At 41.1% G+C, this 27515-nt stretch overlaps 2 protein-coding genes across 9 annotated transcripts in view; both read left to right on the forward strand.

Annotated features, from left to right (window-relative positions):
- LOC147327661 (ovochymase-2) overlaps positions 1 to 19089 on the forward strand; it is a 30110-nt gene extending 11021 nt beyond the window's left edge. Inside the window, exons 9-25 of the mRNA XM_086295463.1 lie at positions 1974 to 2114; positions 3364 to 3609; positions 3764 to 3949; positions 5304 to 5413; positions 5691 to 5791; positions 6350 to 6627; positions 6865 to 7028; positions 7544 to 7727; positions 7831 to 8049; positions 8639 to 8773; positions 8915 to 9136; positions 9235 to 9417; positions 10837 to 10949; positions 11032 to 11126; positions 11526 to 11815; positions 17893 to 18053; positions 18608 to 19089. Of these exons, the coding sequence (XP_086151589.1) occupies positions 1974 to 2114; positions 3364 to 3609; positions 3764 to 3949; positions 5304 to 5413; positions 5691 to 5791; positions 6350 to 6627; positions 6865 to 7028; positions 7544 to 7727; positions 7831 to 8049; positions 8639 to 8773; positions 8915 to 9136; positions 9235 to 9417; positions 10837 to 10949; positions 11032 to 11126; positions 11526 to 11815; positions 17893 to 18053; positions 18608 to 18811 (3032 nt within the window). The 3' untranslated portion in view covers positions 18812 to 19089. The remainder of the gene's footprint in view (positions 1 to 1973; positions 2115 to 3363; positions 3610 to 3763; positions 3950 to 5303; positions 5414 to 5690; positions 5792 to 6349; positions 6628 to 6864; positions 7029 to 7543; positions 7728 to 7830; positions 8050 to 8638; positions 8774 to 8914; positions 9137 to 9234; positions 9418 to 10836; positions 10950 to 11031; positions 11127 to 11525; positions 11816 to 17892; positions 18054 to 18607) is intronic.
- Positions 19090 to 19657: 568 nt separating this feature from the next.
- The window catches only part of fam13a (family with sequence similarity 13 member A), a 49878-nt gene continuing 42020 nt past the window's right edge, over positions 19658 to 27515 (forward strand). For 3 of the 8 annotated variants that reach the window (XM_086295464.1, XM_086295468.1, XM_086295467.1), the window contains exons 1-3: positions 19659 to 19945; positions 23435 to 23630; positions 26530 to 26739. In XM_086295464.1, coding sequence (XP_086151590.1) covers positions 19919 to 19945; positions 23435 to 23630; positions 26530 to 26739 — 433 coding nt within the window. In that variant the 5' untranslated portion in view covers positions 19659 to 19918. Of the gene's footprint in view, positions 19946 to 23374; positions 23631 to 26529; positions 26740 to 27515 lie in introns of those variants that run through there. The other 5 variants (XM_086295471.1, XM_086295472.1, XM_086295465.1 and 2 more) reach the window with 3 other exon arrangements.

Below are 27515 nucleotides of genomic sequence, written 5' to 3' on the forward strand. Positions count from 1 at the left end.
CTCTGTAAAGTTCTCCAAATTCTGATCAGCTCATGTAGTCCATATGAAGTACCTTTGGTTTAAGGATAAAGTGTCTAGTGTGCATTGTTCATAAGTCATCGTGCTCACAATATGTATCTATGGAGTTGCAGAGTAATTAACACAACGTCCTCCACACCATGCATCATGTTAGCGGCACATCATGCGGTCCTGAGATTTTCATTCACAGCCATCAGTAGGGTTGTTAGAGAATGATCTCAAACAGATGCCTTGTTGATTGCAAAGGTCAGAGAAGAACAACACGACAGGTTTCAGGTAATAAAAAGACTCTGAAAGCTCATCAGTGGACTACAGAAGCATATGACAGCGGAAGGTGAGAAAAACATTGCCGGGCCTGATTAGTTAATTTCTGCTGTGATATTCAGCTGGTGGTGTCAGATTTTCATTCTGAATTATGTCATGAGTTCAGGCTCGTGGTGATATACTCTTGGCACACTTCGTCCCTCATTGACCATGCCTCTGTGTGACCACTGTATATGGATCTCTTAATAACACGCCGTGTCACAAAGCACATACCATCTTGGACTGGATTCTTGCATGCGATTCACTTGACTCAGATGGCCTCCGCAGTTACTAGCTGAACAACAGCAAGCGCATGGTTCTGTCATGTCAATATGGCAGTCCATATTATATTTAGTGAGCTTGAGAAAACAAGTCTCCCCCTCCATCTCACTCAGCACTGGAGCGCCTCAGGGCTCTGTTTTAGGCCCCCTGCTGTAATCACTGTACACTTATGACTGTGTAGCCACATCAGACACCACCTCCATTGTCAAGTTTGCTGACGACACTGCTGTTGTGGGCCTGATCTCCGACAACACCGAGACGGCCTACCTGGAGGAGATTAGGAACCTGGAGACCTGGTGCCAGGAGAATAACCTCCTCCTAAACGTCAGCTAAGGAGCTGATCGTGGACTTCACTACAAAGCAGGTGAGGAATTACAAGCCCCTCATTATCAGTGGCACGCCAGTGGAGAGAGTGGACAGTTTCCGATACCTGGGTGTCCACATCACTCAGGACCTGTCATGGTCCTGTCACATCAACACCCTGGTTAAGTAAGCCCGTCAGCGTCTCTTCTTCCTCAGAAGACTTAGAGACTTCCATCTGCCACTGAAGGTGCTCAAGAACTTTTACTCCTGCACCATCGAGAGCGTCCTGACGGCAAACATCTGCACCTGGTTCGGGAACAGCACCAAGCAGGACAGACGAGATCTGCAAAGAGTGGTGCGCTCAGCCGAACGCATCATTCAATCAGAGCTCCCTGACCTGCTGTCCATCTACACCAAGCAGTGCAAGTCCAAAGCTAGGAAGATTATGATGGACCTCTCCCATCCCAACAATGGACTCTTCTCACTGTTGAGGTCTGGGAAGCGCTTCCGCTCCCTTAAGGCCAAAACAGAGAGAATGAGGAGGAGCTTCTTCCACCAGGCTATTCGGGCCCTGAACCAGGTGTAGGACTGGACTCTCCCACACACATCACACGCACTCTGGTTTTTCTTCATGCATACTTCCTATAATTTATAATCTCTTTCTGCTATTTGCACATATTTTACTGTAAATTTCTAAGTTAAATCTGTAAATTTTGTATAACCTGTAAATTTGTAAATACTGTAAAACCACTGTCATTTAATGGTTGGGCATTGCATTGCACAGCCACAAGCATTTCACCTCATGTGATACTGTGTATGGTTGTGTGCGTGACAAATAAAATTTGAATTTGAATTTGTCCTGTAATCCAAGTCAGATGTTCCTAATAATGTGGCATGTGTATCTGCCAATATGTATGCTGATTTTTTGAACTTAGTGAAGGGTTCGTCTTAATTTGCAACATGTTTTACTCATTAGAAGTTGATGTTACTGTCTCTCTCTCTCCTCTGCTTTGTTTCATTCTCTCATACCTTCCCTTTTTCCTCTGTCCTTCCTCTCGCTGATCCAGGTACACACTGTGGCTACATCCTTCCCCCAGTGGTGGTCAGCGCCAGTGACACGATATCTGTGACCTTCCAGTCTGACAGTCGCCTCACAGACCGCGGATTCTCTGCCAAGTGGGAGGCTGTGTACCCTGAGGATATCACAGGTACTGAGCGCTGATGAACACACTCGCAGGAGTGCAAAACACACACGCGAATACACACACACGCAAACACACAGGAGCACCTCCACACCTGAGGCACATAATGCTGTAGCAGTACAGCATCTCATTTAGACAGAACATAAAATTCTTCCTCCTCTGTCACATATTTACAGTGGATATAAAAAGTCTACACTCCCCTGTAAAAATGCCAGGCTTTTGTTATTAAAAATAAATCGTGTCAAGGATTTTTTACACCTTCAGTGTGATCTATAACCCATAAAATTCCATTCAAAAACACATTTATACCTTTTAATCTGTTTAAACTTACAATAGCCTGGTTGCATAAACATTCACAAAGTTAATTAATGCTTGCTTGAAGCACCTCTTGCTTTTTGGGTAGGCGTCTATCACCATGATACATCGCAACTTGGCAATATTTGCCCCCACTCCAAATCTGTCCAAGTACGAGAGTATCTCTTGTGCACGGTCCTCCTCAACTCGTCCCACAGATTTTCACCTGAGTTCAGGTCTGGGTTCTGGCTTTGCTGTTACAAAACTTTAATGTTCTGACAAATGTCTGAAATGGGTTGTAATTCCCTTCACCTTGCATAAAGCTCCGGCTGAAGAAAAAACAGCTCCAAAGCATGATGCTACCACTGCCATGTTTTACTCACGTGCAGTGCTGTTTTTGTGCCTTTTGGAATTAGCGGAGAAATATAGTTGTTGCATAAATAGGGAGAGCTCTATCAAAGCGCAGGAGTGCATAGTGACAAGCATCCAAAGAAAATGATAAAACTCCTTTCTTTATTTTAATCACAGTTATGAAGCTAGAGAAGAATTTGCAGCTGCACATCTGGTGAAGAAAAAGTTAAAGCACCAATCACACAGTGTAAAAATATAACGCTAAAACTCCTGCTGTCTACTTGAATAAAACACATAAAGGTTATCAGCAGGCTTCGGTGCTGTGTCAAAAATGAGTTTGGTAAATATACTGAATTATTAATATGTTTTAATGGATGTTTTAGCCATCATCATGTAAGCTGTGCAGTGAAGGTGAATGTTTTAAACTGTCCATCATATTAAATTGTTTATGAAAAATGAAAAGTTTAAAATAAATTCAAAATAATCAAAGAAGTTAAAAATGCTTCAAAGTTATACTTAATGCAACGGAGTAAATAGCCAGTTACATTCAATACTATGCTTCATAGTAGGCTCTCGTGCAGTTTTCTATCATTTCCCCTGTCTGTTTCAGAAATCCTGGGTTGTGGCTTTTCTTCAAAGGAGGAAACCGGAGTTATCAAGTCCCAGGACTGGCCCATGAATTACAAGGCCAACACCGAGTGCATGTGGAACATCAAGGTGCCTTCGGGGAAAAAAATCACGCTGACATTCACCCATTTTGACCTCGAAGCAAAAGATGCCCTAACGTCCACATGCTATGATAACATAATGGTCTATGACATCAATGGTCTGACTTCTGCACTGATTCAAAGCTATGGTAAGCAGGTTTTTACAGCTGCCAATGTCTGTTCCCCAAATAATTTGTACCTGCAGAGCGAAAGTAACTGAAAGTCCTGCTTTGGTTAATTGAAGAAGCTTTTTTGTGTCACTTTGGAACTGTGGACAAACTTTTTTGTCATCAATCCTTTCAGGTCAGTTTTGTGGAACTACGCTGCCTGATCCCATCCAGACAAACGGCAACAGGCTGCTGATTCGTTTCCATACAGACTTGCTTACTGAAGCTAAAGGTTTCAGGGCCTATTGGACAACAAACCCCAGCCTGCCTGCTCCAACTGAGCCACCTGTTCAGCCCAATCCCTGGGACAACATCATCATAGGTGGAGTATCTGCTCCAGCCCCACACAGTTTATTACAAGCACCTAGACTGCATAGGTGAAGCTGCATCGATCCACACTTTTCTACGAAAATAAATCAACTGATCTGTGTTGAACTCATAAACAATATGTTTATTCCCATCAGTTATACAAGGCCTGTTGTGGTGCACTGTTTTAGATTTCCAGTTCGCTAGGTTCAGGTTCACATTTGTTCCCTGTAGCATTAGACAGCTCAAAGGTCTTTCAATAGAATACAGTGTCGACTGTGTGCGCAAAGAAGCATTTCTTTGCTAATAAATTAGCAATGACAACCTTAAAAGGCAGTAATATATCAGATGTCACGTTGTCAGCGTGTCACACTGAATCCGAGTGGCAAAACAATAAATTAGTGCGCTGCATTTAACATCGCTGTTAAACACTGCTGCAAGTACTGAAACAGTCAGGCAGCATTTGCCATAATTAGGGACAGTGGAGCTCTGCACGGATTGAAATAAAGGACCTGCAATTTGTCACAGCACGGCTTCAATACCTGCAGCTATTTTATAAAATCGATCACTCTGTTTAGTATTTCTTAATCTTAACTAACACACTTTCAGCTGGGCAGTAGTTCCCACTAGCCAATTAAACTGACCCCCAGATAAGAGTTTAGCACAGCTGTTGCACAGACACATTTCACACATTCATCTGATTCATGATTTCTGCTTACTCTTTCTTCACACCCTCTTTACTGTCTCCCAGATGTGCAGTACAGCAAGGTGATTTGATGTGCCGACTTTTCCTACTAACTTGCCGGTTGTCACCTGATTTCCATTCTCAAATTGCCAATGAGCCCCAGGTGGCGCAGGGCCCTGCCAAACCGATAGCTGAAAATAGTTTTATAGATGGGCTCCACTGCCTAGGAGATTTTACTCATTCAGGCTCATGCAGGGTCGCCCTGTGAATAGAATGATGCAAGTAAAATGAGTACAAAGGAAGAAAATGTGTGATAAGAGTGACTGGGACAGTTTAGTGGGAAGTCTGTAGATTAATAAATTTATATCTTCACGCATGTCCATGTTGTGACATCAATTAGCTGAATTTTGCCGCAGGAGCATCGTATTATTTTTGAATGAAGATAAAGACATTGCAGTATGTGTGCATATTACTAAAAGCCAGAATCATTAGGACACACCACACAGTTTAAACCTGATACAACTGGAAAATTATTTAAAAAAAAACACAAGTCTGTTAGCTGCTGATACGTGTCGTCTATTCAGGCTTTATTTACACAGGCACAGATTTGTTTGTGTAGCCTGTACAGTGCACAAACAAATCATTTCTCGAGAGACTCTGTACATGTGGGTGTTTGCCTTTCCAGACTGGCCAAGCACATGTGGGAAACCAGCCATTCCTCCTGCTGTTGTGTCACGTATTGTGAATGGAGAGCCAGCCACACCGCACTCCTGGCCCTGGCAAGTGTCCATGCAGGTGAGAATCTCCATGTGCCAATGAGGAAAATTCACAGAAAGATGAAAACAAACGGCATCGAAAAGCCTCACGAGTACATAACCTGTGCAGTTACAGTTTCCTCACAATATGATATCAGTGTCCTTTTCTGTATCCTATATTAATTTTCTGATTGACTGTACAGATCTGAACCCAATGCTGTTCATCACATTTAATCATCATCATCATCATCATCATCATCATCATCATCATCATCATCATCATCCTGTTTAGTGAGTTTCTTCTCTGCTTGTTTCAGGTCTGGCCGACCAGTCAGCCAGAACCCACATTCTCCCATACCTGCGGTGGTACTCTTATTCATAAGAACTGGGTACTTACAGCAGCCCACTGCTTTATAAGGTACATGTTCAGTTCCCTCATCAATAAATACATGTACTATTTCTAGTAATGTGTTCCAAAAAAAGTTTTTCAAGTCAGTTACAAAGAAATGACATTTAAGTCTGGCTTTTATTGGCTTTTATTTCTGCAAAAGTTTTCCTAAACTTCCTAGAAGCCCATTTGTGTAATCTCAGGAGGCAGTTATCTCTGTGTGTGTGTGTGTGTGTGTGTGTGTGTGTGTGTGTGTGTGTGTGTGTGTGTGTGTGTGTGTGTGTGTGTGTGTGTGTGTGTGTGTGTGTGTGTGTGTGCACTGTTACCTCGGGCTTATTACAGTGTGGGAACAATGCCTTGTTAGAAATGCCTCAACGCTTTGGCTAATAGGCTACAGTGTTCTTTAGAAATAGAGGCGCTGGTGCACCATGGAGCCTTTAGAGTATACATATATATGATAGATACATTTTTGTGGAACTAGAAATCCCACAATCCAAACAGATACAGCTTTATGTCACACAGTGCACTGACAGTGACAGGTACAGTGTAAAGCATTAGCATTAGTTCATCTGCTCATTTCCCACCTAGATACGCTGATGAGCTGGAGCGTTGGCGCATGTGCCTCGGCAAACACAACTTGACCTACACGGAGCCGAGTGAGCGATGCTTCAACATATCTGGTATCTATCGCCACGAGGGCTTCAAGTACCCCACAGTGCCCTCGGTGGAGTTTGACATTGCCTTGGTCAGACTGGATGGAGAGGTGACACCCACTGATGAGATATCATTTGCTTGCCTTCCATCTGAAGAGGAAGCCCTACCTGAGGGAAAGAAGTGCTACGCCACCGGCTGGGGAGATGAAACTGGTGCTGTTTTTGTCTTGTCATGTTCATTAGCAGCCTCTGATAAAATAATTGTAGCCTGATGTTTCAGAGCTGTGTTAAAGTGATATTTATTTACAAAGAACTAGAACTGCATCACCTCAGAATTGTATATTTAGCATGCCCTCTGCTGGATTTAATGTGTAAATGCCTCTTTTTTAATGTTCCTGCGTCAATCTCGAGGCTTCTGTAACAACTGAAATGACTCTGTGTGTTTATCAGGTAATTCAATTAACCCTAAAGCTGCAGAAGCGCTCAACCAGGTCGCCTTGCCTGTGGTGCCTTATGACACCTGTAACAGGATGGATTACTGGTGGTTCCAGGTCAAGACCTCCATGATCTGCTGTGGTTATACACTGCCTGATGAGCTCAAGTCTGTTTGTCAGGTAAAAGAAGAACTATAAGAAGAGCTATATTGCGGCCATAAATTGAGGTTTATCTTAACAGTAAACTGGTCTGGTCGGATAACGCTTAATTTCTGTACAAGAAGGGCTAAAGACTCCATCTGTTGGGCAGGCTGATGTCTTTTGGTCAGCATTGCTGGTGAGATGGTAGCACAGAGAGAAACTGGAAACTACTTAATGGACTGGGGAAGAGGGCCAGCTCTTTCCAGTTCAGTCCCCTAGACTCCATAGATGAGGTGGGTGAGAGGAGGATGATAGCCAAGCTAATGTCCATTACAGACAACACCTCTCACCTCTCAACATCCTCTCACTCAGGATAAATAACTTTGGATTTAACTACTCTTGGTAGTGTGGCTTTGATTTCACTTTCCCTTTCGACTCTTGTCAGGTTCTAACAGGTGAATTTCCCCAGTGTGGGACTAAATAAAGTTATCTTATCTAATCTTTTAAAAGAACAACAAAACCACTTTAGTGTTTTAATGTTCTGCTCTTGACAGGGGGATTCAGGGGGACCCCTGGTTTGCCAGGATAAAATTGGCGATCCATGGGAAGTTCATGGCATAACTAGCTTTGGCCCTATTGGATGCATTATGGATAAGAAGCCTTCTGTGTTCACCCGCTCTTCTGCCTACATCCCGTGGATAACAAATGTCATCCGCCGACACCTCTACAATGAGCACAGTATGAATCCAGCTCTTTAAACATACTTCGTTTCCCCACTGTGACAATATGTGACAAAGTCAAAGTGTAATGCCAGTTTTCTCTCTCTGTCTTCTCTATGTAGCATCAGGCTGTGGGGGACCAAAGGACCTGACTGGTACTGGTGGCACTCTGTCCTCTATGGGTTACCCTGGCACCTACAGCAACACAGCCCAGTGCCAGTGGAACATTCAAGTGCCTGAAGGCAAATTGGTTCACCTCCATTTCCACAATTTCTCTCTGGAGGAGAGTGATTTGTGCCTAAATGACAAAGTCAGACTCTCAGACAAAACAGGAAGTCTGGGTATGTGAGGATCTGCCTTCTTTCCATGTTAGACACCAGCGCAGACATTTCAGCACAGTCAGTGCAGCCTCTTGTTGTTGTGACAGTGATGTAACCAATCATTATAATGTCTAAAGTTTGATCATTTGTGATGTCAGGATAAAACCTAAAATTTGTCAGGCTAAAAAAAATTGAACATCTGCATAGCATGCATGGCAACCAGAAGCCCAAAGTAGACAAATAAATCTCTACCCAAGTAAAAATACCTACAGACCGGTAACAAATAAAAGAAAAACCTTTGACCCCCACAAGGAGCTTTCACTTCCAGAATGGCACTCAGTTATATAACCACCATGTGCTAAAGAACCATGGCATTAAACAGACTGGTACAAGCACCTTATTGAGATAGAATATATACTCAAATAACCCTTTTTTACTGTGTAGTAAAGTGCCATTAATCAGTTTGCCAGGCATAGCACTGAACAGATAGTGGTGTCACATGTGATCAGCCCTAAATGTCTCAAACACATATCTGCAGTTTTTGGGGGAATTTTTATTATGAAATGAACTCCTAGGACAGAGCTTCTAACACATTTTCATATTACCTCAGGTACCCACTGCAGTCACGTGCCTCCTGCAGACATGGTGAGTGATGGGAATACGCTTCACATCAGTTTCTCCTCCAACGACAAAGTGGTTGACTCAGGCTTCACTGCCACCTGGAGGGCAGTGGACGCTACAGAAGGTAAGATAACATAAGACTGCGAGGGAAAATTAAAAAATGTAAAGCTTTAAATATCTAATTTTCATAATATTTTTAAATCTTCTCCTTTCCTCTTTTCAAACTCTATTCCCTTCCCTCCTGTTTCTTCTTGTTGTACTTCAGTTCCATGTGGAGGGACTTTCAGCAGTGATCAGGGTGAAATTACTTCTCCTAACTGGCCTAATGACTACCAAGCCCAGACTGTCTGCACGTGGCGCATCAACGTTCCTTCATCAAGAAGTATTCATGTAGCCTTCACTCACTTTGAGCTGCAAGCTGTAAACCTGTTAGGAAATTGTGTGGACTATGTGGAGGTCATCAATGGTGAAACGATGGCATCACTCGGTGGGTCTCCGAACTTTAAATACCGTCCACAATTTATGTCTCAGGTCACATAACACACAATGGTGGAAAACTGTAATTTATTCTCCTCTATTCTGCAGGTCGATTCTGCGGATTTGCCCCTCCACCCCTCATCAACATCCCTAGTAACACAGTCGTCATCCGCTTCCTTAGTAATGGAGCCAGCCAAGAGAAGGGTTTCCGTGGTTACTGGACTACTGACACCAGTATCTTCCCAACTCTACCACCTCTCCCTAGTAATCCATGGGACAACATCACCATCAGTGAGTGTAGACATACACTGTAAAAAACTGCTATAAAGATACTTTAAAGGTACAGTCAGCCATAGTTTTTTAGGTTATTTAATTAAAAAAAAATACTTTACTCATAGATTTACATTTATTAGTGTGTAATTGCATTTTGCAACAATTAATGCATGGTCATAAATTCTGAAATTATCATTAAAAATACATCGAGTGTTAATTGGTTTGTGGAAGCTACCATGTTGCCCGCCATCTTGAATATAAGGGCTGAGACAGATCGTCATTAAAGCTAATGAGGTATATGTATAGGGTTAGATACTAGCCACATAGTAATACACCACAGTCAGAGAAGAAAGGAACTTGTAGCCCTTTATGTGAAATGGAGGCAAATTTTATTTATATCTTAAGATATGAAGGATCCGAGAATTTATATATATATATAAATATATAAATATATATACATATATATAGTCCAAGAAATATAAGATCCACTTCAAAGAAAGTTTTACCAACAGTATGTAGCATTAGCTAACAAGGGCTAACAGCAGCTAAGCTAAGCTGTTTTTGGCTTTGTTAGTAGCTAACAAAGACAAACAGCAGTGCTTACTGACAGAAAAGTTCTTCAGTATCGCTGTCATTAACAGAATTGAGTTTCACTTTCTTATTTATTTATATCAGACTCTTTTCACAAAGTTTGACAGCCTCATCCAGCGTAAACAAATATGGATTGAATGGCAGCCACTGTAGCTAGGATTATGCACTTGAATTGAGAGTTAACTGCAACCTGAGTTTTTGCAAACTGTAATGTTACATTTGTGATGTTCTTTGCAAATACAGGTAAATTCTGTAAATACTGATACAAATAACAATCTGAACCCACTGAAAATTTCTTCCTAATTTATTTGTGTATTTGACGCAAATATAAATGAACACAAATGTTTCAATCACTAATTTACAAGTTGTAATTTCAGTTTACAGACTAAACATTGTGGTGTTAAGGTTTAGACCTGCAAGGTTTGGCATCACTGAATGAGACTCCTGCCGCTGTCAATCACATCTGCCTAGTTCACCTTCAGAGTGGTTGTTGGTCCAATGTTGAAAACAGCAGCAGTTTTATGCCTGTCTGGCACAAGGAGTAGGAGAATTGTGACACAGCTGATATCCTTTCATAGTTCACCAAAATACAGAGACTGACACAAACCTCTGGGTGTTGGGGTATGCAGTTATATTTCACAGGTAAAAACAGTATAATGGTAACCAAGCTGACAGTATTACACTGTAATGCTTAAATTTACTGTATCTATCTTTTACTGTAAGAAAAACTGATGTTGTAGTTTAAAGAAGCTATGCTACTGGGTTTTTTTCTCATTTATTCTTTACTTAAAATATATTTACTGTATGACTGGTATAGATAATAAATGGTGCACTTTCTTTTCCCAGTCTGGCCAGAAAATTGTGGAAACCCAGAGGTGAAACCTAGCACAGCCACTGTGAGAATTGTAAATGGTGTAGAAGCGATCCCCCACTCCTGGCCCTGGCAAGTCTCTATGCAGGTACTGTCAGCTCCTGTTCTGCATGACAGTCAGTGACAGAGCAGATCTTTTCTTCTATAAATATTCATGTCTCTCTTTTTAGGCTTCACCGTTCTCTCCTATACCTTATATGCATGGCTGTGGAGGCTCTTTGATTCATGAAGAATGGATCCTGACTGCTGCTCACTGTTTCATGTTGTAAGATATAACTACAAAACTATCTAAATTATAGGAATTTAAATAGCACAGTTTTTGAAAGTGATTATACCTGATAAATCTGAAGTTACAATTCATCAAATGAAAGTGTAAAGAAATGGGAGATATCACCTGAATCTGTATCTTCCCTCAGCTTTATAGCTCTCGTTATAATGAGTTTAACCCTTACATACAGTTATGTGTGCTTTGTTCATACAAAAGCTAAAGTTAGGAACTAGCTGGAGTAATCAGTGCGGATCAATGACTGTAGAAATCAGACGAAACTGTAGAGACCTTTTAGATTCAATCATTAGTAAAGTCAGCCAAAGCTAAAAGAGAAGCTGAAGAAAAAATAAAAACCTGTTCTGTCTCCTTCACATTTATCTTTCACTTGATTTCCAGCCCACTGAATGTACCCTCCTTCTGGCGCATGTGCCTGGGGAAGCACCACATGAACTCCTCCATGGACATTCCCTCAGCTGAGGAATGCTACAAGGTGGATACCATCATTCGCCACAAAGGATTTGTCTACGAGCAGGATCCCAATGACATCACCAACGACATAGCCCTGGTTCACTTGGCCAAACCTGTCAATATGACAAAAGAGATCAGCCCCATCTGCTTGCCGAAACCTGGGGTTGTGATGCCTGCTGGGACGGCGTGCTTTGTCACCGGCTGGGGAGACGAGAAGGGTAAAAACAGTCATGCATTTCCAACCTTCCTTCGGTCTGTACTTGTACTATAAAATTAGGAACATCCTGTCTCAGTGATGCTAAGAAACTAGTAGGGGTGCAACGATACACAAAATTCACAGTTCGGTTCGGTTCGATACTTTGGTGTCACGGTTCGACAGTTTTTCGATACAAAAAAAATGTTCATGCCTTTTTAATTTGTCATTTATTAAAATTATAAATATATATTTTAACTCAAAAGTACAGTTTTTAAATTTAATGTTGCTGAAACAAAAATAATTAAAAAAATAAATATATCTCAGGGCTCTCAAAATTTCAAAATCCCTGGTAGCCCTTCGGGCAGGGACTCTTCAGTTTTTGGTAGCCAAAAATAAATGTAAGTAGCCCGAATAAAAAAAGAGAGCAATTTTTTTGATTGATGTTTTGTTTCCTTTACAATATTATACATTAAAGTATAATATTGTAAAGGAAACAAAACATTAATCAAAAAATTGTTGAAAAACAAATTACAACATTGTATAAAAATTACAATCATCAACTCAAATACTTGGTTCTAATTGAACAGAAATTTCTATGAACTTGTAAGAACTGTGTAGGACATGAATCAGTCTGTGTCAGATCCTGAATTTGAAATTTCCGCTGAAGTCACGGGTAAGAGACAGTGGAACCAAGATCTAGGCCATTTGCTTTTTGAAGTTTGCAAAGACTGCTAAATTTTGCCAGTGATAGTTCACTCTTTGCAACATAGTACGCTGTTCTAAACAGATTTTTCAGGTTTATTTTTAGTATGTTATTTGCAATTGGTGTTTGTTCTGGGAAAGATATTGCAGACTGAGCAATAATGCATTTCTTGCATTTCTCATGGGTTCTAATGGGGGCCTTTCTTAAAATGACTGGTCCCAGTAACAAAGGCGCTTGTCGACTCAGAAATCGAGAGAAAACCAACAACACACCCGGCAGAACATTATGTTATTTACACGGGTGCACATAAGTGGTCCGCATGTGCGCATTCGCTGTCAAAATAAAAGACTCGCACCAGATAAGAAGTTGCAACGCGCGTTTGCGTATCTGATTGAGGAATCACTCATCTTTGGAAAAGAGAGTTTATTACAGAGAAATGGCTCTTTCCAAAATAAAAGCTATACTATACGCTTCTTCTGGGCTATATTCTCAGCAGCATATTGTAGCGGGCCAGGGCTGTTCGGGGTTCTGTTTGTACAGTTATGTTTTGTTTATGTTGCCATAGTGACGGGTGACGCCCTCTCGCTGCGACGGTGTGTCCTTCCGGGGTCAGAGGGCGCCCTGTGTGTTGTTGTTGTTGTTGTTGCTGTTGCTGTGCGGTTGCCGCGCTGAGCAGTTAGCTAGCGGCAGTGTTCTTCTGCAGATGTCAATAAACGGCTGTGCTCCCTGGCTAGCTCACGGGAAGCAAGACCAAACGACACCTCCGTCTCCTCGTTGTCTGAGCTCGCCACATTGGTGTCAGAAGTGGGATGATGGTGGCACCCCATGTTCTGACCCGAGTGACTTGGTGCGCCAAAAGAAGGCACCTGGACATTTGCAAAGTGAAAGCAAAAAACAAGCGCAAATTCAAACGCGATTTCAATATGTCACATATTGACAGTGGCTCACCGATGCCAATGACATAATTACCCAGCTACATTTCCGAAAGAATGCAAAAGCATTGACATATATTTTTTCCTTCCTATGATAGCCCGACGGGCAGGGCTGAGATAGATTTTGGTAGCCCGACTGGAAAAATCGCTAGCCCCGGGACGTCGGGCTAGCGATTTTGCGAGCCCTGTGTTACAGGTATGGCCCTTTAAGGATGAAGCCTGATGGGAAATGTATTCGGGATGTGTGTAGCGGGACTGCCTGGTGTATGTGTGAAGAGAGAGAGCGGAGAAGGGGAAAAAGTAACGGTTAGCTACAGAAGAGACGAAAAGAAAATAAATAAAAGGAATATAATAACTCCCTCGACAGCCAGAGTTGTGTCGGCGATGCTCGCTGTGAGTAAACTGTTTCAGCCACTGTACGCGGTGTTCGTGCCTTAGAGAAGAAATAAAGTTCGGTGAAGCAGTTTCCTATGCCTCCTTCTATCTTTTTGCTAGCGGAGTTGACCTGTATAGTAAGCTGTTGCCGGCTACGAGTCAGTTACGGAACCTTCAAGTAACTGCCAGAGGTTTCCTTACTACGGTTCGGGGCCGCGGATCTGGCGCGGTAACACCTGTATCTGATTGAGGAAACACTCATCTTTGGAAAAGAGAGTTTATTACAGAGAAATGGCTCTTTCCAAAATAAAAGCTATACTATACGCTTCTTCTGGGCTATATTCTCAGCAGCATATTGTAGCGGGCCAGGGCTGTTCGGGGTTCTGTTTGTACAGTTATGTTTTGTTTATGTTGCCATAGTGACGGGTGACGCCCTCTCGCTGCGACGGTGTGTCCTTCCGGGGTCAGAGGGCGCCCTGTGTGTTGTTGTTGTTGTTGTTGCTGTTGCTGTGCGGTTGCCGCGCTGAGCAGTTAGCTAGCTGCAGTGTTCTTCTGCAGATGTCAATAAACGGCTGTGCTCCCTGGCTAGCTCACGGGAAGCAAGACCAAACGATACCTCCGTCTCCTCCTTGTCTGAGCTCGCCACAATATTAAACATATCAAGTCCCCATAAGGAGAATCATGTTAGCAACAGCAGCTGTTAAAAGAGAGGAACAGCGCCTTCAGGTCCGGAAGCAGGGAGAGCTACAGCAGGGCTAGAGCCAACCTGAAAAAAAGGCATTATGAAGGCCAAGGCGGACTATAGGAAGAAGATCGAGAACCACCTGGAGAGTAAGAACAGCCGGCTGGTGTGGCAGGGTGTCCAGCAGCTGACAAACTACAAGTCCAAATCAGGTATGGCTGAAGGTGACATAGCATTGGCAGAGGAGCTGAACATCTTCTTCACACGCTTTGAGGTCACTGCACCCTATGCCTCAGAGGAACAGCTACACCATACAGCCCACAGCAGCAGTACCATCATCATTCTGGAGGAGCATGAAGTGAGGCGCACCCTGCGGGCTGTTAACCCGAGGAAGGCAGCCGGCCCAGATGGTGTACCAGGACGTGTGCTGAGAGACTGCGCAGACCAGCTTGCCTATATTTTCACCAGGATTTTTAACCAATCCCTTGAACAGTCAAACGTCCCACCCTGCCTCAAGACCTCCACCATAATACCCTTGCCCAAGAAACCTCATATCTCTAGCCTAAATGACTATAGACCAGTGGCACTAACCCCGGTGGTGATGAAGTGCTTTGAGAAACTGGTGCGTTACCACATCACAGCAGCCCTACCCAGCAGCCTTGACCCACACCAGTTTGCCTACAGAGCAAACCGATCGACAGAGGACGCCATAGCAACAGCACTCAATGTAGCATTAACACATCTGGAGAGGCAAGGAAGCTATGTGCGTATGCTCTTTGTGGATTATAGCTCGGCATTTAATACCATTCTTCCATACAAACTGGACGCCAAGCTAAAAGACCTAGGGCTTCCTCACAGCACCTGTAAGTGGATCAATAGCTTCCTCACCGACCGCAGACAGAGAGTGAGAGTGGGACGTTACACATCTCCAGCCCTAAATCTAAGCACTGGGTCGCCACAGGGCTGCGTGCTTAGTCCACTGCTCTACTCGCTTTATACACACGACTGCACCCCCGCCCACCAGAGCAACACCATTGTAAAGTTCGCAGATGACACTACTGTGGTGGGGCTCATATCTGGGGGAGATGAGTCTGCCTACAGAGATGAGGTGGAGCGGCTGTCTTCATGGTGCAAGGATAACAACCTTCTCCTAAACACGAAAAAGACCAAAGAACTCATAATTGACTACAGAAGACACAAGACAGAAATCCAACCACTAATCATCAGCGACGACTATGTGGAGAGGGTGGCAGACTTCCGCTTCTTGGGAGTCAGCATAGAGGGAAACCTATCCTGGAGTGTGAATACCTCTGAGCTACTGAAAAAGACACAACAGAGACTGTACTTTCTGAGAGTGCTTAGGAAGAACAACATCACACAGAGACTGCTGGTGTCTTTCTACAGAGCCTCCATCGAAAGCATACTAACGTACTGCATAGGCATATGGTACGCTAGCTGCACAGTGGCTCAGAGGAAAGCACTCCAGGGAGTAATCAACGCTGCCCAAAGGACAATCGGCTGCCCTCTCCTCAAACTGAAAGACCTACACCGTTCCCGCTGCCTCAAAAGAGCCCATAACATCATAAAGGACACCTCACACCCTGGACACTCCATGTTCGAACTGCTGCCTTCAGGTAAACGGTATAGAACAACATACACAAGGACTAACAGACTCAAACACAGTTTCTACCCAATTGCAATATCATGTCTCAATGCTACTAAAAGTAGATGACTTTCATTGCCCCTGTTGTCATTTGTGCCCTTGATGTTGGAATGCTTTCAGACATGTTTTGTTGGATGCGCTAACAAATTGACTGAGTGATTGATTGTTTGAGTGATATATCAACTAGGTCGTATGTTGAGTGTCTGTATGGGGCCTTAGGCCTGGATTGCTTGGGTGTATTTACTGTATGAGAACACTGTATTTTATATGTATTTCTATCTTTTATATCATATCTATTATAGTTTATAAGTATTTATCTTTCGTGATGTTGCACTGACCGGAGACATCTTTCAATTTCATTGTACTTGTGACAATGACAATAAAGAATATTCTATTCTATTCTATTCTATGTGCTAACGGCTGTCTAAATGACTCGGGTAAAGTTTGTAGCATGCATGCTTGTTGTTTTTGTCTGCTTCCACTTGTCTTTGCACTAGGATGATGTCGGCGTAAATGTGGAGTCATATTCGTTGTGTTCTCGTTGAAATGACGTTAACGCCACAACACGGCAAATCTCCGTTAACGAGCTACCCCTGCGTGGGGCTAGACGGCCAACACGTTAACGAGCTAACTGCGCTAACACACTAGTTCCCACCCATGTAATTGAGCATTGCGTGGCACATCCAACATACTGTTTTACTTTAGTCCATGACGCGCTTACCTTCAAGGTCATACGTCACATGAAAACCAAAATAATTCCAAACGCCAGATCTGAATGAGGGTGGGGGAGGTTCAATTTGCCATGTTGCAAGGAGAGCTTAACTTCTGTCTCGCTAGCTTGCCCTGCGCTCTTCCTTCTGACTATGCTGTCTGTGTTGAGCGCTCAGTGGATCTGCGCTCGACAGTGCAGCCTAGGCGGAGTAGTCGAACGCAGATTCACTGAGCGCTCAACACAGACAGCATCGTCAGAAGGAAAATTGATAAAATAAATTACAAATGTTGTATTGTTCGATACATATGCGTACCGAACCGAAAGCACTGTATCGAACGGTTCAATATCGATACGAGTATCGTTGCACCCCTAGAAACTAGTCATAAAAAACACAACAGAAAGAAAAGAAAGAAATAACAACTTTCAATTGTCCAATTACTTTTGAGCCTCTGAAAATACAGGGCAATTTATAAAAGTGGCTGTAGTTCATAAACAGTTAATGCAATACTTTTGTTAAACCCCTGGAATTAAAGCTGAACGTTTACAGTTCAATTACATCTTGAGTGTTTGATTTTAAATGCACTCTGATAGTCTAAAAAAGCCAATACTACACTAAATTGAGTCTCTGCCCAGAAACGTCAGGCTGGATCAGTGACCCTGAGCTATTCTTACTTATGCTGCTATAGGCTCAGGCTATTTAATTTCCAATCCCCACTATGTGATTAACTGTTGTCTACTTTCTTTTGTATTCATTTTTTATGATGTTTGTTGTTCCTAGTCTCTGTAGGATCCTGTTTCCTCATTCTATCTTCCTCATTGCTGCCTCCCTGAGCCTGGTTCAGCTGGAGGTCCCCTGTTGTTAAAACAAGGGGGTACACACATAAAAACCCCACTTTTTGGCATCCAGCAGTAGTGATGACTTTAGATTTAGTGATACAATATGTAAAACAAAATTATTAGTGTAAACATGTTTGTGTTATTTTCTGAAATTTCTATGATGTAAAGATTTTAATTTGTTCTTCTTATATTTAGGTAACCTGTTCCCTAAAGTGGCCGAGAAGCTTAATCAGGCAGCGCTGCCTGTTATCGACTTCGAAACCTGCAGTAAGCCTGCTTACTGGTGGGACACCCTCAGGCCCTCCATGATCTGTGCCGGCTACGAGTCCCCAGATGAGCTCAAGTCAGCCTGTCAGGTTTGACGACACATTTAGAAAAGAGTATTTGCTTGAATTAAGGATGCACTGACGTTTGGACAATATATCAATGCATCCATCATCTAAATGGACAGACTGAAAGTTGTTAGGAGACGATGAGACTGTTGTTCATTGTTTAAATTCCTTCCGAGTTATTTAAAAACATTACGTAAGTGTGCCCGCCTCTCTTCGTCTTTTATGCAGCTCCCTGAAAACGTTTTTGTTTGCGGTCATTCAGCCTTGATCTCAATGGCTGCTGCCCAGTTTGCAGGCGTAATTAGACAGAAGAACACAGAAACATTATTCGCCAGCATTAATGAGCAGCTGCTAGAAATGCAGCAATGTGAAAAATGGGACGTTTTACATTTTAGGAGCTTCATAAAGCACGATTCTGACATTTGCCTAATGAATACTTTGTCAGGCTGTTAATAAAGACTGACTTCTACAAATTCAAGGTCACAGAGACGATTTACAGCAGCTGCCAAAATCTAATGTTCTGCAGTGCATCATAAGTAGATCTTTGCTGATTTCTTTGTCCCGCTGTCTCCTGGTAGGGTGACTCCGGCGGTCCCCTCGCCTGCACAGCTGCAGCTGGAGGAACAAATACAACCTGGGAGGTGCACGGCATCGTCAGCTTTGGAGCTCAGGGCTGCATCAGAGACAAGAAACCATCAGTGTTTACCCGCGTTTCCGCCTTCAGTGACTGGATCGACAGCAACATCAAGAAGTATATTTATGAAAGCAGAAAAGCTTTGTAAAGCTGACATCTTTAGGTAGAGATTATTCCATGTTTAGATTTATTTTTTTCTCTTTAAAACCCCCTGAATGTAACAAATGCTGACCAGCAGCACCAACCTACAAGGTTGCATTGCGCCCCGTAAAATAATTTAGTAAATAACATATTGCTTGTACGTTTCTATATATTAAACACTGCTGAACATTTTAAGCAAATTATATTTAAGCAAATATTTGTAAAATAATTTGTAAAATAATGAATAAATATATCATGTATAAATAAAAAATACATATCTATAAAGCTTGCAGTTACTGTTTCCTTTTACTTTATAGTGCTGTGTTCAAAATGAATATTTTAACTGTAATAAAAAGTGTAGTGTTAAAAAAAAATCAAGGTTAATAACAATTAATGGTCATTTTATATAACTTACTTTGCCAGCCACTGTCTTGTTGTGTTTTAATGTCTCTCTGACCAGCTGTTTATCTGTTATATTCAGTCCACAACCATACGTAAAAAAAAAAAAGAAGAAGGACATCAAAGAACAAAAAAATAAAAGGTTGGTTTAAATTTTAGATGCTGCAAATAATAGAATACAAAAATCACCATTGGTCTGATAAAACTACATGAGGCTCTGAAGCCGTTTCCTGTTTTTGCGTGCACTTTAATACAGCGTTGAGTAAAACATTACTTCATTGCTCTTCCAGTCACTGATTAGCTCTGTTCTCTGGTAGATGAATGTTGCAGCACATATTTAAAGTTTTGGGGGTTTAACCCCCTTGATCACATGACCAGGCCTCTGAGCCAATGAAAAAACTCGGCTCAGATTTCAGCCTAGGAGAAGGAGAGGAGGGGGGGAATGAAGAGGGAGGAAGAGAGAAAGAGACAAGCTCTAATCTGTGCTCATGGTCTGCCGGTAGTGACAGGACTTCCTCAGATTTTTTTTTCCCCCTGGTTGGATTATATGTGTTTTTTAGAGTATCTGAATGGCTCAGTGTGAGGCGCAAAAGATTCCCAGCCCTGGGAAAAGTCTAGTGTGTCCTGGAAAAGAGTGAGGAGCGGAGGAGGGGAGCCAGCTGTACTTTTTCTCCTCATCTTTCCCCGGAGTGCCGGCGTTTTTTTCTGTGGGAGAATGGGGGCAGGAGCTATGACCATCTGTGTGAGTAGAAACTACAAAGCTTGAGTTGACTTCCTAATCGACCTGTAATTAAGAGCTGAAGAACATATAACGGGACTGTTCTGCTCAGTGTCTGTCTACAAACTCATTTGTGATGGGGTGTGTTGTCTCTTTAAAATGTCCTGGAGGGACAAATATTCCTTTCCTAAAGTAAATCTTAACTTTCCCTTCCTCAGCTAACTTATTACCAAAAATCCATGACTTATAGGGCTGTAATGACCAATCTACTTGCTTGAAAGTACTTCCTCTTACTGTAGGGCAATAGTAAATTTATTCTAGCATCTTTAAAAAACAACAACTGTAAAAAAAAACAAAACAAAAAAAAAAACAGAAACACTGTATGTTTTGTTTTCAGTCAACACCAGTAATTTTTTCCAAGCATGTGATCACTTCCAGAAATGAAAATAAGAGTTGTCACCAGCACTGCACCGGGATATTCTATTTTATTTAATGTTTTTCTTCTTGCAGTAGTAACTGTGAGCTCTGCAGCTGTTGCTTCAGGGTTCCTGTGGTGCTTTTGCTGCCAGTTGCTTCAATGGCCACCCAGACAGGGAAGGAGGGAGGGACAAGGGAGGTGGGGAGTGGAGGAAAAGAAGGGCACATGCTTGGGCTTGCTATCCCCTTCATGAGCAAGTAGAAGACAAGACAGGGTTTGAAAAGTCATTTCGCATTGTGGGCCACATCTTAAATTAGCAGGATGAGTGTAAAGTCATTGTAAAGTAGTTTAACTGCACATTTAATCCCCTCAGTATAAGAAAATTAATTGTAGTTCCAACAGTACATCACATTTTTTTCCACATTTAAATTATTTATGTATTACTTCATTACATTGGTGTAGTATGAATGACTGTGAGGGAGTCTTTGTCAGCAGGACAGGCTATAAAATTTATGAAACTTAAGTTAAAAGTGCAAAATTTTTGACCTCCTTCACATTTTCTGAAGCCTTCCAGTGGGCCGGATTGGAGTCTGCTAGGCCGATTCTGGACCCAGACCTTAAGTTTGACACCCCTATGCTAGATGGGTTGTACCGACCGTTAGCAGTCTATTTACAGGACAATACTTCTAAAAGATTTCACTCACCCAAAGTGTCGAAACCAAAGGATTCCCACAGAAAATGTTTGAGACACTTCTGAAGCAAGGGGAAACAATTCCTTCCCCCAGGTCCTTGTCAATAAGTTTCCTTAATAAGTTTCCTTTTCACTGTCAGATGTTGAAGTGTGAAAATATCTTAAAAACAAAGGAGGGGACGAGCATCTTTGGCTGAATCCCAGCAACAATGGAGGCGATTGTGTTTGCATTCAAATTGCTGAGGGGAAACTTAACAAACAACCCCAAAACCTGCTATAAAACTTTTCATCTCAGTGTTTGCCTACTGTGTGAATTCAGAAGTAAGACTGCGATTCATTTCTATCTGCCATGATGATGATAGTAAAGGAAGATTTAGTGGGACATCTGCTCCGTTGGGCCCCTTACAGTCAGTCTCACAGTCAGACTTAGCTCAGACCAGCTTAACTCCTTAACACCTGCAGTAGTAGTAGCACAGGAGCCCAGACTGTAACTCTGAGAGGTCCAACTATGGCCACATAAACTCAATTATATACATAAACAATCATTTGTGCAAGCGGAAAATCTAAAGATTAATGAAGATAGTTTGTGTTTAGCGTGTCTGGCAACTATTAAGACGTGTACAGCCTTTATAAATGCTGATTTAAGTGATAATGTATGTTGTATTAACACAGTCGGAGCATCTGCCACGCTAAAGATTTTGTCTCCTTACCCATCTTAGCACCATCTGTGAGGTGGGTTTTAATCAGCAGATGACTCTAGCTTCTGTGTCTTAGCAAGTGGTGAGTAAAGGGGAAAAAAATCATATTACAACCACCGTGCCACTATGGACCTTATTGTAGCCACATTTTAACCCAGGTCTCTTCTGATCGTTGACATGCTGAAAAATAAAGCCGTTGCCAGTCAGATGATTTCCACGTGTTATTGCATGGTGGATGAAAATCTGATGGTACTTTCTTTGTTCAGAATTCCATCAGTTTTGACAAGATCCCTGAAATGCAGCCCCAAACAATAACAGTGCATGTTCACGACAGTCTATCACATCTGTTGCCCCTCATTTTTCAGTCCAGATTTTGTGTAATTTGGCATACATCATCATCGTTTTTGCCCTGCTCCCCTTCCTTAAGAATGGCTTCCTGACAGTCGTCTTTCCACTGAGACTATTTCTGATGAGGCTTCAGTGAATGGTAGATGGCTCAACTGAACGACCAGACACATCGCTCAGGTCCTTTGTCAGGTTGCTGCTGGAATTTTCCTGTTTCATCATCAGATGAGTAGTTTAACAAAAAATAAATAAATAAATTCCTCTGAAAATGCTCAGGTACAAGGACTGAAAATGAGTGAAAAAGCAGCCGATGTGCAAAGATTAAGATTATGTTAAAAATGTAAAAGAAAGTTTGGCTCCTTGGAAGCAAAATATTAAAGAAATATGGAGTGACTCAAGACTTTTGCTCAGGACTGTAAATATGCTAAATGAATGAGTAATTTGCTGGAAAGTTATGGTTTGCTCTCAGAGACAGACAACAAGCAAGTGTATCTTAAAGTCTCTGTATGCAGATACAGAGACCATGGGGATGCTGTTTGCCTCGGTATCTTACCAGGTAAACATCATATTCAGGTTTTGAATTGGCTCAGCTTGGCTAAGAGCACATAAAGTGTAAAACCTAACTAAGTGTATCAAAACACCTGCTGTACTTAACTTCAATTCTTAGTTACCTCAGTACTGTTAGTATTTTTTGGTACACCTAAAAGAAAAATGCTGCTCTCTTTAATTTGATAATCATATATAAAATGAGACATATGGGTCTATATCTATATGTATTGAATAGCCTATGTGAAGTAAACAATTATATATAAGTAGCAAATCAGAAAATGTAATAATATGTTTTACCATATTATATTTTGTATTTATTTCTCAATGAGATTAGCAATGGAAAATGTAATTTTACTTGTAGTACAATGAGCCTCTCCTCTTAAGGTATTATATCAGTCTGATCTGATATCCTTACTATCGTTCAGATTCCTGGCAGCTGAGCATATACCACATGTGCTTCTCTAAATATGTGCTCATATGCCTATTTGTGCATGTGTGTGTATATGTGTCACTCTGGCAGTGTCTTTAACCAAAGATGTGTTGCGAGGTAACCTGATATTTGTCGTAGCAACTCATGCACAGCCAGCTCTCCTCTTTATCTTCCTGCTGCCCTCAGCACACGGTGTCCTGTAAGAGCATGGCAGAGTGACTGAAAGAGCTCTGCGTGTAGTCAGCCACTTCATGAGCAGCAGCACACACATTCTACTCTTTGGGATGAAGTGCGCTTTCCTGTGTAACAGGTGTCTACAAAGATGTCTGTCTCTGCTTCCATAGTGTCAGTGTCTGACTGCTGCTGTCTGCTCTCCCTGCAGCACAACAAGGCGGCGGTGCAGGTTAAAGAAGACATGAAGAAGATGGTCCAGATGCCCATCCCGAGACCCAGGATAGTCGCACCCAAGCACACCAAGGTGTTTGGAGCGTCTCTGTTTGAGTTGCGAAACCAGGGGCTGCTGGAGGATGGGGTGCCTCTGGTGGTGCGGAGGATGGTGGAGCATCTCCGCAAGCATGGTGAGGCAAAAATGCATGAGAGCACTGGAGGAGAAGTGCAACCTTTGGCTATCTTTTATTTCTTTGAGTTTTTGCTGAATACAATTGGTCTTGCATGCTGAGAAGATGGTGCACATACATTTTTGAATATCCAATCCTACTGGTGTCACTACATAAATACAGCTTTATAGTGCCACCTAGGTTTTCTTGTATTACATAATTTGTTCTAAATAAATCATACAGTTATACAATAATCAGAAACCTCATTATGTCAATCCTCTGAGTCTTGTTAATATGAGCCGGATAAGAATTAGACCAGAGCAACTTTACTAGACTACTGAAATAGAGTTAAATGGGTTTTTTTGTCATTGCATGCATTATTAATATTTCTCACAGACTTGCCATCTCACTCTTCAATTAGTTACTCTTGATAATCAGCCACAATCATTTTAATACTTCATCATTTAATTTGCTGCAGACAAAAACAATGCACAGTTGAATCACTTTCACAAGCACAAGTTTCCATCATCATCATCTAAAACCAGATATACAGAAAACAAAAGAGACTAAACATGTAATAGTTTTCAATGAGACGAACAATTTAAAAAGCAAATTTGTTGCTAAATAAATAAATATAATCACACAAATCCACAGCTCTTGCTTTGACAAACGATCAGCCAACAGATTTCTCCAGAAAAAATGTATATAGATATTAATATATAAAATGATCAACCATAACGCATAGTTAAAAAAAACAAAACAGAACTTGTAAATTTTCTATATTAACCTACATTATTTTCTGTAGTTCTTCTGTTTGAACACTAGATGTCCCTACAAGAAAACGATATCCTACTCAGGTCAACTGAAAACATAGGCCTCTTTTAAAGCAATTATTGGAGTGTGTTTAATTTGACTTAAACTCGCTGTGCAATCATTTCACTGGCCTATGTATTTAAAGGCTGTCTCATAACCAGGTAAGGTAAGCGTGGAGGGAAATAATATAATTCCTTATGGGCCAACAAACATAGATAGCCTACATGTTAGAGCTGTGGATGTGGCCTTGAGATTTCTTCCTCCATTAAGTCACCCTGAAGGACAAATTTCATTTTTGCAAGTAGTGCTTAAAGCAATTAATTTTTTTAATTGGTTCTTGTTTTGTTTTGTTTATTTATTTTTAAGAAATAAATGTATAATCCAGTGAATAACGCTGTCACTTATTTCTGAATAGTATTATTTGGCCAGAAAATAGTTCCAAATAACTACTCCTATTATTATGGGTATTAGTGTGCCATTTTATTAGCTGTTAAAAACAAAACTTCAAGGGTCTACAACATGAGTTGAAATCTTTTAGTAAGATTTTTTTTTTAAAATATTTTATCATAGTATTATTATTATTATTATTTTGTTATGAAATACTAAGTGTGACAAAGTAAGGTTAGCAACAGGTGTTGATAAGGCAAAAGGCAGTTGTTAAGGTTTTAGCAAGCACTTAGCAACGCTAACTAGCAACATAATCAAAACAGATACCAAAAACAAAACACTGACAGCTATTAACACAAATCTAAGCTGCTAATTTCATGTTCACAGACTAGGGCTGTTCATATGATATGATGACGATATAAAAACTTTTATCGTTTCATTTTATGCTATCCTTTGTTTCGTGGTGTCGCAAAATAAACTGTTTACGGCAATATTTTGTCATGGTTTTGATGGTCACTGTAGTGGCTATATTAATTTCTTAAAGTTCTCTCTTTCTCTTATATTTAATATAACCACACTAGGGATGGACAAGCGCCTGTTTTTATGCGTTGTCGTTAGCAACAACGATGGTAAAACCATTGCGTGTCCGCTTGTTTATGTTCCACATAAACCTTTCACAATAAAGCTCAAGATCCTGTTGAGATTTTTCAAAATAAACGGAATCACGTGAAAGAGCAGATTATTTACGGATGAGAAGTAAAAAAGCCGCCAGGTGCTAAAAAATAAACCTTAGACTCAAACGTTAGAACAGGCTTTTCCCCGCAGCACACTGTGTAATAAATACTCACAAAGAAAGCATTACTATGGCCTTAGTGCGTTTAGACTAATTAAAAATAGTGATAATGCTAACAGCAAATACAAAAGTGTAGTTATTTAATACTAAAATGGCATGCAAAAAAAACCCAGCTAATTGTGAGTTTGGCAATAAAGTAAAAGGAAAATATTCCTGACTAGTATCTGTTAAGTTACACTAAATTAAAATTTTCATATATAAGAATGTCACTTGCTATTTTTTTCTCAGTGTGTTGTTGATCTGCTCAATATAAAGAATTAAAAAATAAAAAGATGGTTAACAGATAAACCTTTAGATTTTATATTTTTCACAATTTCACTTCTTGGTCACAAAAGTGCCTTTACATGAAGGAAATTCAGACTTGATAGCAGTGCCAGGATGTAACAGTGGGTCAGAAAAGATCCTTGCAAGTCATGGTTACAGTGCAAATCTGCAAATTGCTCTATATTCTCTGAGAATGTAAAGTCTGCTACCAAGGAAAAATTAAATTAAACTTACATTTACTATTTAAGAAAAATAAAATATTTTTAATAATGATTTAGTTTAGTTTTATTTGGATAGCACCAAATCACAACATCAGTCACCTCAAGCCCCCTTATATTTTAAGGTAAAAATCCTATAATATTACGAGAGAAAACCCCAACAATCAGACTGCCCCTTTTAAGCAAGCACTTGGCAACAGTGGGAAGGAAAAACTCCCTTTTAACAGGAAAAAACCTCTGGCAGAATCAGGCTCAGGAAGCACAGTGCTCAATTAGGGTGATATGATACTTTGAGGTCATAAGATAAGATGGGGACTGATCATTCAAGACCTTGTAAGTGAGGATTTCTTTATTTGTAATATTTTTTGTCTCTTAACTCCTCCAGCACTGCATCAGGAAGGTCTGTTCAGGGTAAATGGAAACGTCCGTGCTGTGGAGACCCTGAAGCAGCATTTGGAGGGTGGTGGTGATGTGAACCTGCTCTCTGAATCTGATTCCTGTACTGTTGCCAGCTTGCTCAAACAGTACCTGAGAGATCTCCCCGGGGGTCTGGTAGTCATGACAGTCCAGCAGGCACTAATACAGCACTACCAAGGTAAATCACCAACATGTAGTCCTACCTTTTGTGCTATTTTTTTTATAGGCAGTGTATAAAAATTATCCTGCAACATGTGTGGGTCAGTGTTTTTGTTTTTTTGACTGGCAAAATGTGATCATGTCGATATTATTGGATACACCTCTCCAGTGTAATGTAGATCTGGGTCATGACTGACTGGATGATCAGCAAGACTATCTTTAGCTGGTGAATTTTACGATTAGCCGCGCAGTCGTCTACAGCAGGTGGAGCATTTATATACTGCGTTTGCTTGTGAGAGAGGGTGGTAATATGAAGGGTGATGGGCCAGATTTTTCTGGTAATAAACCTTTGAGGTCATAAAAGGTAAAGTGAGTCATTTAGCAAGAAAAGCATCTGCGATCGCTCCCAGCTTCAGTGCTAGGTTTAATCCGTTTGATGGGAGTGGTGTATACTTTATCTGCTGCATTCCCTTTGCTTTCATAGACCCCATGAATGTCAGCCTGAGTAGTGACGCTGCTCCTGACGATAACTGGAGAATAAGATTATTTTGCTGGTTTTTGTTCAACTGTTTTGTTTCTACCAGGCGTGTTTCATTATTTTATCCAGAGAAAATCCCAAGCAGTTGGTTATTAAATCTTTCTGAATGCCAGGATTTTCTGCATTACACATTTTAACATGACAAAACTTTTAGAAGTATTAAAAAAAGTTGCTATTGCTATCAGATTTAAATCAAAGAACTTAAGACTGGTATTAATCTTTTTTATTTCAAATTAAAAGAAAAATAAATGATTTTG

Source organism: Aulonocara sp. 'chitande type north' Nkhata Bay, linkage group LG6 (genome assembly GCF_057382095.1).
Source record: "Aulonocara sp. 'chitande type north' Nkhata Bay isolate Kocher_YH1m ecotype deep benthic linkage group LG6, A_spYH_male_GT1.1, whole genome shotgun sequence".
Taxonomy (NCBI): domain Eukaryota; kingdom Metazoa; phylum Chordata; class Actinopteri; order Cichliformes; family Cichlidae; genus Aulonocara; species Aulonocara sp. 'chitande type north' Nkhata Bay.